This window comes from Onychomys torridus, chromosome 4 (assembly GCF_903995425.1).
Source record: "Onychomys torridus chromosome 4, mOncTor1.1, whole genome shotgun sequence".
NCBI classification, from domain to species: Eukaryota; Metazoa; Chordata; class Mammalia; order Rodentia; family Cricetidae; genus Onychomys; species Onychomys torridus.
Window position 1 is genome coordinate 62,921,454 of NC_050446.1, and position 13,873 is coordinate 62,935,326.

The 13,873-nt window shown below is 35.3% G+C and overlaps 1 protein-coding gene across 1 annotated transcript; it reads right to left on the minus strand.

Moving 5' to 3' along the window:
* Nucleotides 1-2,619: 2,619 nt before the first annotated feature.
* On the minus strand, nt 2,620-3,567 carry LOC118583156 (olfactory receptor 8H1-like). Its single transcript, XM_036186529.1, has one exon. The coding sequence runs from the start codon at nt 3,565-3,567 to the stop codon at nt 2,620-2,622; it is 948 nt and encodes a 315-aa protein (XP_036042422.1).
* Nucleotides 3,568-13,873: the final 10,306 nt, after the last annotated feature.

Sequence of the window (13,873 nt, forward strand, 5' to 3'; positions counted from 1 at the left end):
ATTATAGTCATGTGCTTCCATGTATAACACATTTTGTCTTTGCATTTAATGAAAAAAATGAATGCTTATGAAAAAATAAGCAAAATAGTCAGTCTCATGTTTCTAATCATTGTTTTGTATCATACTTCTGTTCAACTCAATTGACATGTATAATTGTCAAGTGCTGTGAGTCTAGAGAGAATGGTCATCTTATATTAAGTAGTTAATTGGATCATTGTAGTAGGAACAACTTAATTCTTTCACTATCTCATACTGCATAATGAAGAGATTGTTAACTGTACAAAGTGCTGAGAATAAGTGACAGTTGTGTACTCTGTGCTAAATAAGACATCAGTATCACTCCCTCCATTGTTCTGGTAACACCGCAGAAGCTAGGCAGCTGGGGAATTCAGAAGAGTAATATGAAACACTGGTGTTTGTTCATGTCAAGGATGTCTCAATGATGAGCATCCAATAGTTATGGCTACATGCACCAGTCCTAACACACAAACATATGTACAAAACTTGGGAAGGAGTCAGCAGTAATTGGAGGAAGATGAACAAAATAAGAGGAAAATGATAGCAGGGGCAAATACAATAGAAATACCATGTGTACAATACTGATGTCCTCTTTAGAGATGAGCACTCTCAGTAACCTACTCACTACATTAAACTACAATTGTTCCACTGAGGCCAGAGACTTTTTTGACCCAATCTAAGAGTAGCACTAGTTCTAAGGCTATAATTATATATTTCACACATATGTGATATCTGTGAAAAGATTCTAATGTTGAAAGCTGTAGTGCCTTTAATTCATATTAATATGTTACAAACTATTAAGTTAGATCTTCATGAACAATATCTTAGTAAAATTTGTATTTAAAAATAAATGCATATTAAATACTAGTAATATTTGACAGAAAATGAAAAAATAAATGGAACTAGGCGTATTCAAAATCAAAGAAAAACAGACTAGGAGAATGTTAATTGTGAACATTTATTAAAGTGTTATTAATTATCACAAACATAAACCAATAGGAATAGCAACAATATAGATGGCAGACAACACAGTCACTTGAGAAAAAATAAAACATAATGTTCATGGAGGATTAACATAGTATAATATTAGTCTTTTAAAGGGATAAAATAGGGAAATATTTAATATTTTAAGAACATGGAGTGTCTGAATTAGTGAAAATAAACATAATTGAATATATATACAATAAATCAATATAATTCTAAATTAATAGTTAACATATTTCAGAGAGAAAATATATAAATGTATAATTAATATCTATATAATCACAAAAGATCGACAATTTAAGGACTAAAAGAGTTCTACTACATTTTCTAAAACAATTTTTAAATAGAAGATACATTAAACAGAAGTAATAAAATATATACATTTAACTCTAAAAGTAAATTTTAGACTCTATCTGAAAATGTTTATGACTTTCAACATAATGTAAATTTATTTTCAGTATTTATTTTAAATATTTTACAAATGTAAATTAATAACATAAAAGACAGTAAAAGAATACAAGGAAAAATACTTGCTATATTCCAATTGATCTTAATATTAAAAGTTTAGCAGCTACATACACAGGTTTATTATTGCATCCAGAATTCTGACTTGATGTGTGTGTAGGATATGAGCTCTAAAGCAATGTAAGATAAGAAATAAGGTCTTATCTGCACTGAGAATACATCAACTCACAATTTATAATAATGAAGATAATCAAATATTATACTGTAAGTGAATGAAGAAAGTTGCAAAAGCATATAGAGGAAATGACATGTGTTTTGTTATGTTATACATTTACAAATGTACAATCAAATTGTTGATTGATAAGAACAGGGAAATGCATATTAGTAATTATCACAGTGCTTCTTTTCATTAATAACTTTATTTTCCACATTGTCACCAGTATTACAGTATACTAGCTCCTTATCATTTAATTTTACTTCAATAATTTAACTCAAATCCAAATTTCAGAACTACTGATTTTATTTCTAGGTATTTGTATAATGGTAATTAAATTAACTGAAAAACTGGTTAAATATATGTGAATATTCTTCAAATATACTATGAATGAAATTTACTAATGACTTTAAATTAGAATAAGCAGAGGTTTTCATTTTCTTCAAAGTGTCATATCCATTTTGTTTATCAAATGGATATGGAATTATTTATTCTGTGCAACTGAGGAAAACGAGGCTTAAAATTTCACTCACTTACTATGGATAGCACCTATAATAAACTCTTTCATATTACAAAGAGGACGACTTTTGACATTGTTAATGTGTCAATGTTATATTCCCTAACACAAATATTTGAAATTTAACAATATATTAACTACTCTATAAGCTTAAGAATTGCAAATATGTTTTCTGACATTACATTATATTAGCCCTGGTAATCACAAATATTTAGTTAATGGATTTAATATGCATGTCCTGACTTTTAATAATGACACAGTCTTTTAAAGTCACATTCTGAGAAATGTCCAGACTTTGGTCATGGAAGGGAAGCTCCACACTAATAGGAAGTTGAAAGAAAGCTGTCAGGTTCATGCAGAGAGAGAAGGTAAAGAAGTGCTCAGTGGGAAAAGAAAAGTTTTTAAATATCTAGCAACACTTTTATTTTAATCTCTGGGTGCCCTCTCTCTTTTTCACAACTCTAACGACAGCACTTTTCACTTCTTTGTTTCTGAGACTATAAATGAGTGGGTTCAGCATGGGGATCACAATAGTATAAAATACAGAAGCTACTTGATCCTTTCCCAGTGAGTAGGATTTACTTGGCTTCAAATAAGTAAAGATCATAGTCCCATAAAAGACAGTAACTCCCAAGAGATGAGAGGCACAAGTGGAAAAGGCTTTGTGCTTACCTGAGGAAGAATTTATCTTCAAAATTGTAGAGAGAATGGACACATAGGATGAGGATATTGTGATAAGGGACAGGAGTAGAGTAGAACCAGCTAAAATGAATATAGTGACTTCAGCGTCATAGGTATCGCCACAGGACAGGGCTAAAATTGGGAATGTGTCACAAAAGAAATGACGAATTACCTTGGAGTCGCAGAAATTCAATGTGCTTAAGGAAAAGACAGTTACGGAGGAATCCACAGCTCCAATCATGTAGGAGACAGTGATGAGAGCATGGGAGCGCCTTGTTGACATAATAACTGGATAGTGTAGGGGATTGCAGATAGCTACGTAGCGGTCATAGGCCATTGAGGAGAGGATAAAGCATTCAGCAGCTGCCAAGAGGACAAAAAAGTACAATTGTGTGAAGCAGCCCATGAAGGAAATGTTCTTTATGGAAGTCATCAGGTTCTCTAAGGTTTTAGGTGTGATGACAGTTGAGTAACTGAGGTCAAGGAATGACAGGTGGGTGAGGAAGAAATACATTGGTGTGTGAAGCTGGGCATCTAGACGAATAATCAGCATCATGCTTATGTTCCCTAACACAGTGACCATGTATATAAGGAGGAACAACACAGAGAGGACCAGCTGGATCTCCTTGGAATCTGTCAGTCCCATAAGCATGAAGTTAGGCTCATTTGTGTGATTCCGGGCATTCATAGTTAATGAATCTGGAGAAATTAAACACAATATTAAGCCTGAATGATTTGAATAATGTTTTCCTGTATATGTATTTTCAATGTTATTTTACAGTTCGTGGCTATAAGAAATTTAATCTACCAAATAGAGACAGATAAAGCTTCACTTGAGTATGATCTCATATTGGTTAGCATACTTCACATTGTTAGTGAAACTGGTACTATTATGAATGAATATCTTTAGTCAAAAAATATTTGACTCTATAAACCACTATTACCCACTTGTTTTAGATTAGTTAAATAATACAAAAAAGAACAAATAAATTAAGATAATTTAATACAATTGGGTCTAATACATAAAAAGATTTTTGAGCCAAGAGTCTACTCATAATTCTGTGTTCCTAATTTTTATTGAGTGTTTGAAATTTTGCACATATTGTGAATAAAGATATAAAGCAAACTTAATTCATGATAAATTATTTCTTAATAATGTTAATTAACTAAGATTACAAATAAATTTCACTTTTTAATAGGAGTACAATAGATTTTACTAAGATATTAACTATTAAGGGTGATAGGATGTCTCTACTACCTGACAGTCCAAAGTCAATGTTTTCTATATAACTTCAATCTCCAACTATGAATCTTTATTTTAGAATCTCAGTCTATCAACTCCACATTTCTATTGACAAAAATTCTGAATTACTTATAGAATTAGCAAATGATACTTGTCCATTGATTTTTTTAAATGAGCTCCTGTATCCCTTTAACTTATCTAATCACTTCTCATTCTAAAAATACTTACCGTGAGCCAACATTGGTGAGGAAAAAGAAAACAAAAGAAATCCCTCTTATAGGATTTTATGCCTAAAAATTTCCAACTGACAATTTTTCTAACAATTACATAGAAAATCTACATAAGGATTTGAAAACATCTGTGCTAAATCATTTATTTTCATTTAAATGTTTGTTCAACTTGTTTTCTGAATTCTTTATTTGTATTGTGAAGATATATTTTACACCCAAGAAATTTTATGCAGGTCCCAGTGAAATGAAAATTTTTTTAGTAAGGTATGGCCCAAATGAAGCCCAGGAATTATTGTGGTATAAAAAAGCCAGTGGATGCCTTGCCTCTCTGCTTGATTATTCCAGGTTCCTCACGTAAGAACAAGCAACATTATGCAATGTGTGGTCATCTACAGGGGCCAATTTCCAAGCAAGATTACTTGGCACACTTTCAGGACTAAAGTTCAAGAACAAATTGAGCTAGGTAAAATATGATCACTCTGTCTTCTTTCCAATGCACCAAATTAAATATATGTGTATATATTTTCATGTAGTATGAAAATTAAATTGACTCACTTGCTAAATAATTTCATGATTTATATTTGTATAGTACTGGTGATAAAATAAGTATATTTTATCTACTGTGGAAAGAGGAATTTTTCTGTGATATATTAGCTACTTCATCAGTAACACTCTTCTTTTTCTTTTTCTTACAGTCATTTCAGAACTGATAAATTGCAAAAATGTTCACAATGGACATGCATTATTGTACCAGTGCAGTATCACAGCAGTAACCCAAAATTGTTCAGACATTTACATTTAAATAATAATGCACATCATTTCTTTACTTGGAACATTTTAATCTTTGCTTTTTATATTTTTATTCTCTCTCTCATGCATTCACACACTTTGTCTCCCTTTCTTTTCTTCTCTGCCTCTTTCCATCTCTGAACAATTTTTCTAGTCTTTTATTGTTCCTTTCATTTTTTACTTGTTTTCATTTAATCACATTAGCATATATTTATTATACATTATACAAATAATGGAAACATTTTGAGATTTCACACAGGTGTATAGTGTACTTTGATCATGTTTGTGCTTCCTAAGTCCCTCTCCTGTCCTGCCTCCTCCCTCTTTGTGGTTATCTATTCCTTGATCATAGTTCCCTTGTAAATAACATATTTCATTCTTTCTATATTCCCCATATTATAGAAAAATCTATTTGGTGTTGTAGTCACATAGTGTGAAAAGATTCAAGAATATTTCTCCTAGGAGAATTAACTACTAAGGTGGAGGCAGAACATGTGGCTTTAAATACAAAGAGAGTATTCAGGAAACATAAATTAAGTTTAATTTTTCACTAACAATTAGCATAATTTGCCAAAAAATTAATGATTCATGAAATAATATTAGTGAAATTTAAATAATCCAATTAGTAATTGTTATAAAAGTTTAGTAATAAAATTTAAAACTTGTCAGAGGGAAGAATATCTGTAAAGTAACATGAATGGAAGAAAGATAACTCAAGAAGTAATTACATGATGTGTACATAAAAGTTAAAAATATAAAGGGGAATGTTAATATTCATTTTTGAAGAGTTAATGACTTGAAACCCTCTCTGGACTGAGAGGTTCTGCACAGGAAATTGTCTTCACTGATGATACCTGAGAGCTTTCATATCTGGGAATCTTCTGCTGGTATCTTCCACTTTGAGCCTACAGGGGGACTTCAGGAAACTGACCTGCAAATGGACCCTTTTTTATTAAGAATGTTTTTATTCATTTTACATACCAACCACAGATCCCCTTCTCTTGCTTCCTCCTGCCCCACCCCCAAATAACCAACCTCCCATTCCCTCCTACAAAAGGAAAGGCCTCTTATGGGGAGTCAGCAGAGCCTGGTACATTCAGTTGAGGCAGTTCCAAGGCCCTCCCCTGCACCAAGGGTCTGCAAAGTGTCCCACCGTAGGTGGTGGGCTCCAAAAAGCCATCCTGATCCTACTGTCAGGGGGACCTATATGCAGATCAAGCTACACAACTGTCTCAGTTATGCAGAGGGCCTAATACCCTGTCATCATAGAGCATACATCCAGTAACTGATGGAAACAGATGCAGAGAGAGCCAAGCACCAGGAGTCCAGTTGAAGAGAGAGAAGAGGAATTATATGAGCAAGGGGCATCAAGATCATGAAGGGGAAACCTACAGAGACAACCAAACCAAACTGGTGGGAACTCATGAACTTCAGACCAACAGTTGTGGAGCCTCCATGGGACTTAACTAGACCATCCAAACTCTTTAAAGTCCTATAAACCTGCAAGATTTCTAAGACAAGTTTACATAGTCTCTACTTCCCCAGAGAGACTGTGGTCCTTCAGTTGTTCTGATTAAAGGAAAATTCTGCTTCTGCCATATCTGTCAGGTTTCTACTACTTCTGAATCACCTCAATTAATCCCATATAACATTTGGTGGGTCCTGCATTCTAGCCCTCCCCTCTGAGCAACTTTCCTTCTCTCCCTTACCCATCTCTTTCTATTTTCTAAGACCCATCCCATCATGATTATGACTGCTTGTGAGATTTGTACTGCTTAACAACCAGCAGTCAACAACTTGAAATCTATGGATTTTGGGTGAATTATGCAAATTAAGTTTGGGTCATTTTCTCATTTACCTCTCTCTTTCTTACTGGCTTCTGACCTCATCAGCAGACACTCTTTGTTGTTTGTCTGCTGGACTGCATCTACCACAATCTTACTGAGTGGGTAAGGCCTGGACAGTGTCTGAAAGAATCCCAGACCTAGATCTTCTGCTGAATTACAGGAATTCCTCAACTTTTCTCTGAGCTTTAACTACCTGCTTTATACACACAGGTCACACCCTCAGCTACAAATCAGGCTAGATCCTCAGGCTACTTTTTGATCCCGGATAATGACTTAGGAAACAACTGTAGCATTCCACTTGTCTTATAAGATGATGCAAATTGTTTGTTCCCAGGGACACTTTTGGTGTGTGTAAAATTAAACCTCAAAAATGCATGTCTTGCCAACATCAGATCTGCTACTCTTATGAAACTTTCCCTTCAGATCTGGCCCCAATATCAATTAAACAACAACCATACCTTGCCTAAATTCAGTACTTTCCACTTCCAAAATTCTTATCAAGTTAGATAAGTCAATAGATAAAGTGGCAAAAAAAAAACCCAAAAGAAAACTGAACTCTCCACTGTCAAGTCTCTGCTCTATCTTCATTCCAGTCCTTTCCTTTATTCCTCCAGTTCTGTACTTCCTGTTTTACCTGCTCAAACTTCTAAACCCAGATCCCTAAATTTTACCTCAGATGCTGATCTGGCTGATAAGCTCCTTACCTATCAAAATAATAGCATATTAAGTTAAGGTAGCAAATTTTCTTGGGCAATGTAGCTAACAGCAACACTGGCTCTTGATAAGCAAAACCATCTAAACAATGTCCATGGTCAGTCTAGCCTCTCCATGTTGCAACTGGAAAAAGGAGGAAAAAGTAATGCAACCCTTTCCCCCATTCTGGAACTGGGCTGTTAACATTTCATAGAAAGTGATTTCCCAAGGGATCTTTATCTCTTCTATAGTCTGAGAGTCATCTATCTAGTTTTGTGAATCATGCACCTATGGACTCAGACCATTTGAGCAGAGACAATTAAATCCTTTATGCTATTTCTTTGTTTTGTTCTTTTTGACATGTCTGCCTAGGCCATAGATACCATCTCTCTCTATACCCATACTAACCTTTCTAATTAAAATATCATTTTGGAGAAAAGGGGGATTACTTTACTATGTGGGGGACTTCACCTGGAGGAGAAAACAATCATGTGGTTCCTCATAATTTTGCCTGGGTGATCTCATCAAGATGGAAGTAAGCACATGGTGTGGTTGCCAACTTTACTAATAATTTCCTTTAAAGGGCAATTTTCATGTAACTTCACCAACATCTTGGTTACTGTGACTACATGGCATAAACCAAAATGGTCACCCCCATACAACTCCACCAGATGGTCTTCTCCCACAACCTTTGTCTACAATCTCATTGCTTTGTCTCTATTGCCAACTCCTGCTGATACTGGCTGGGAACCTGATGGCCAAGCTGGCTGGGTAGACTACACTCACTTTTACTCTCACCCTTCACTGCCATTTCTTCAGCCCTGTCCACAGGATTATAATAGACTATGTGATGTGGATTCTCTTCACTGCCCACATTTCAATTAGTCTACAAAGTTTGTGGTGGCACACTAACCTTTCCTCCGTGCTGCTGAAGCTCTCAGCCCAGAACCCCTCTATCCCATCCCATTACTTAGTGATGGCTCCAATACCTAGAAGCACTTTCTATACAAAGTCACCTAAAATATGTTTAAAAAATAATTAAAAAGAAGAGATCCTGAATGGTTGGATAATGATGTTTCTAGAAGCTATGGGTTATTAGTGTCAGGTGTGGGGTATACCAATAAAAGTCATTGGTTATAGAGACCCCCAGAAGCTCCAAAATATAGGCTCTTGCTATACCTCTTGACTGCCCACCAGAATTAGATGATAAGACCATATTACTGAAAACAACCTATACTCTGCAATATATAATATGAAAAAAATCAAGCTGTAGTTGTTCTGAATAACTTCTCCCTACTTTGTAAGTGCTAGAAAATTCTACCCAGGCTGAGGGAAACAGGGATCAACATTCTTAAACAGTTCTTAACTCTATGAACTACAATGGCAACCTTCCAGGAAAGATTGTACCCATTGGTACAATAGTGTTATGTTTTTTATAAACATAACCAAGTGCTTTCTGATTGGAATTAAGGGAGCAATGACTCATTAATCTAGTATTCAATATAGAATTATTGGTTACTGAAAGATTCTTGGAGAGAGGGAGTTGTGTATCAAAGGTGGGCCCATCAATCTCCACAATCACAAAGTACTTTATTTAATCTCAGTTTGTTCTGACACAAAACAATAAGTCGTGAATTACTCACATGGTAAAAGGCAGACAATCTTGACAGTGAATTACCAACATGTCATAAATTCTCATCTAAGACCCTTATATAATGAACAATCTCTCTTAAAAACAACCTCACAATCATATCCCATAGTAAACCACTGGTAGTAGTAGACAGTATGCTCAAACTAAAACATCCCAACCTTTCTTAAAACATACACTTCTCAAGTGTTAACTAAGTGTAATTCATCCAAATAGGTTCAAATAATCTTTGCTTTCCAAAGTCAACCCAAAAGTATATTTAAATCTTATAGAAATGAGACACAAGATCTCCTAAAATGATGTTTTCTCCACCAGTATCCTAATGAAATAAAACATACTGTATGCATCCAAAATAAAATAGTAAGGAAGGCTAATGACATGGGGAAAAATAAGAATGAAGAAATGTGCAAAAATCACCAAGTGTGTGGAATACCCAGTTGTCAAGTAACATTAAAGTTAGGTTGGAAAAGAAAACAATTTTTGGCTGTGTTCATTAGGTCCTACCAGGGCTGGCTATTATGCCATCCCCTCTCCTGGCAATCCTACTCGGAAGCTTAGCAGAGTAGAACATGTATGTCAGCTGTTACACCCTGAAGTAGCATGCTATGACTTTCCCAGCCCCAGGTTCCTATTTCACACTGATGACTTGATAGTCCTCAGATTTTAGGAGTTGTTCTGTTTCTGACTATCTACTAAGCATTATCATAGTGGAGGACCTCTTCTGGCTCTATCCCTGTGGCTGTTCATTTGGTCCATCCTTTGGCTTACTGTAAAGAGACTGTGATTCATCTATGAGCTGTTTACTTTCTGAGAATAGTTATAATGATGAAGGTATTCATATCATATAAAACATCTTTATAAGAGGATGGAAGTTATTTTATCATATTAACTCATGCTAGGTAACAAATGTGCCATAGGTTCATTTGTTCAGACTGGGAGGCAGAAGGCAGTGTGTCATGATTGTGACCATAAGCTTTTAGAGCTTTTAATATAACTGGAACTTTACATCCAGATCAGGACCTGTATTGTACAGACAGATTTCATTTGACAGTGATGAAGTGCTGTTGAGCACACTAAAATTTATGGGTTGATGTATTAGAAAACATATTATTCCTCATGCAAATTTCAAGTAATTTGGCAACTTGGTACTTTATAGTAACATGCTCAAGATCTATTAATATTTTGTAATAAGCTATAAACTAATTCTAGAAATATAATCCAGACATGACAAGATGGCATTGCTCCAAAATTTGCAGAGTTTGAATCAGTAGGGTTTGGAGAAGGCTCCTAACAGCTGGACTAGGTGACACTTTAACCAATTTGAAGAATCATAGCATATATCTCATATCTCAGGAAACCTTGCTTGCCATCTAAAATTACTGTTGCAGTGTTTCTCTTTTTTCCATGACTTTACTTCTTTCTCTATTTAATATTTTAAAATAAAATTATAATTATAAAATATATAATGAAAACTAATACAACATACATACATTAATAAGTCATTAAATGCAGAAAAGGCCATTGACAAAATCAAACATCCTTTCACGATAAAAGCCCTACATGACTAAAGACACAAGGGAGATACCTCAACATAATAAAGGTGATTTCCAGAAAGCCAACAGTCAACATCAACCTAAATGGAAAGAAACTGAAAGCATTCCCACTAAAATCATAAACAAGACAAGGTTTTCTACTCTCCCCATATCTATTCAATATAATACCTGAAGTGTTATCAAGAGCAATAAGACAACCGAAGGTGACCAAGGAGATACAAAGAGGAAAGGAAGAAACAGATTATCTTTATTTGTAGATGATATGTTTTATGCATAAAGACCCTAAAAACTCCATCAGGAAACTTTTACAGCTGACAAATATTCTCATCAAAGCAGCAGGTTACAAAAATCAGTAGCCTTCATATATACAAATGAAAGAAATCAGGGAAATAATATCTTGCACAATAGACTCAAAAAATATTTTGGGATAACTCTAACCAAGCAGGTGAAAGACTTATTTATAAAAACTTTAAGACATTGAAGAAAGAAATTAAAGAAGATATCAGAAGATGAAAAGGTCTCCCACATTCATAGATCAGTAGGATTAATATTGTGAAAATGGTCACCCTACTCAAAGGTAGATTCACAGATTGAATGCAATCACCATCAAAATTCCGACACTGTTCTCACAGAAATTAAAACACACACACACACACACACACACACACACACACACACACACACACACACTATTGGTGAAATTATTAAGGCCACTCCACGTAGTTAAAAGGGAGGTTTACTTAGTGGCATAACTTACAAATGAAGGAATAGGTAGGTTGCAGGGTCTGGGAAAGGTATGGCACAGTCCGGAGTTCTCCAGAGAACACTGCTCTGTCCAGGATCTTGGAACCAAGAGCAACATCTCCTTTGGATCCTAGGTCTTCAGCAGAGATGTAAGGCACTGGTAAGCCGCAAAACATGTGGAAACTTATAGACTAACAGAAATGGGTTAATTTAAGATAGAAGTAGATAACAAGAAGCCTGCCACGGCCATACAGTTTGAAAACAATATAAGTTTCTGTGTGCTTACTTGGTTGGGTCTGAGCACCTATGTGCCTGGTGGTTGAGAGAGATTTGTCCTGACTATGGGCCAGGCAGGAAAACTCTAGCTACAAATGGTGCCCAATGCGTTGGCAAGAGTGTCCACCTAAAACCTGAGAAAAAAGATCCTAAAACAGAGCTAAAAAGAGCTTCCTAGTTGTCTCTCTCAAGTTAGCGGCAGCCTGCCAGTTTGAGCTACTATGGTGAGTTCTTGGTGTGTGCGTCTGACCTGCAGTGTGGCGGGAATGAGCAGTCTACAAATGGCACTTTACTCTGCTGCTTGGTAGATTTAGTCTTTGCTAATTTAAAAAAAAAAAAAGGTTTCTGAGCCATGCGCTGCTTTGATAGAACTGCTTCTGATAGTTGATGGTACACATGGCTCCAGACCCAGAGCTTGTGGTAAATTGTACCACTGCCATGTTGGGAAGCTGACAGGGGCAGAGCCAGCAGCTACAGTGGTGTTGTTTCAGTCTTACAAAGATGGATATTATACAGAGAATCTGGATTGTGGTGTCTTTGGGAGTTTTAATTCCAAAAATGATTTGATTGTAAAAGCTGTTGAGTTAAACAAATATGTAAATTTTTAAGGTACCTTGACTTCAAAATTTAGATATAAGGATATGTTGCTTTGGCAAAGAGTCTCTGCTTTTGTTTCCACAGAAAACCAGAGTCTATGGATTTGTTCCAGATTAAGATACATCAGGTTTGACGATCAAAGGTACCCTGAATGGTCTCCAGTGACACTGTGGCCCAGATGATCCAACATCCAAAACAGTTTCAAGGCAACTGGTTCAAATGATATACCCTCACAGAATACTCCATAATCCAAAAAAAATTCTTTGTGTCCCCATAAGATACAGCATCCCCCTCCAGGAGGAAGTAGTAAGAGAAACTAGGCCCAAATTCCCAAAAATATCAAGCTGGCTTTGGAGATGGAATTGGCTTACTCCTTCTCTAAACCCAGACATATTGCTAAAAGAAAAGGTGAAGAGATTCTTGTGTCCCAAATCAAAAGAGCCCTCTGGTGTGGAACAGAGAAAAACTAATATTTTTATATAAATGTGATCTCTTTCTAAAGAAGAAAGGGGGATATGATATAGATATAATAGGATGAAAGAGTAGATTAATGAACTTACTTTTAAAGAGCAACAACTTGTTTGAAATGTTTTACATTGGTATAGATTTTAGTCTATTGATACAAACTTAAAGTTAATTTTGTTATACTGTGTGTATATTTCTACTCTTGTTTAAGGTATTATGTTTGTACAGCTCATTTAAAATTGTAATGGATAATTAAAAATAGATTAATAATTAGTCATCTATGATAATTATACTCATAGCCATGTTAGTTAAGTCTTCTAGGTATACATAGATATATTTCAGATAGATAGGTAATCTTCAAATACTTCAAAGATGTACAGAATATGGCATTTAAAATATTTTTAAAATTTATACTTTCTGGACAGTGAGACATGTCTGCTCCTGGCAACACCGATTTACTTCAGAGAGGAGAATGGGCATTGAAGACACTTCATATCTTATCTTCACCTTGGCAAAAATAGCCATTTGGGCAAGAAACTGTTCTTGCCTGGACTGCTTGATCAACTAAACATGCAGGACCCATATGAAGGTGAACACTGAACTTTCCTTGGCGAAATGGTCCTTCAGGTACCTGCTTCACAGAGGAAACTACCAGACATTCTACAGGACACAGAGAAAAATGACTAAGAGACTCTAGCCCTGTGGGCTGAAGACAAATGCCCCAACTTTACAAAGCAACATTGGATGACTGTCCAGGCTGCCAGCTGTCTCTGTCTATTGTTGCAAGACTCCCAAAAGTTGCTTGCGTCCTTCTCCCATTTCTCAGGTAATATTATATCCTTCTGAGGTCTTTGATGTAGTTGAAGACTAGATAGATACAATTTTCCTTAGGTATGATAAAAGATAAAT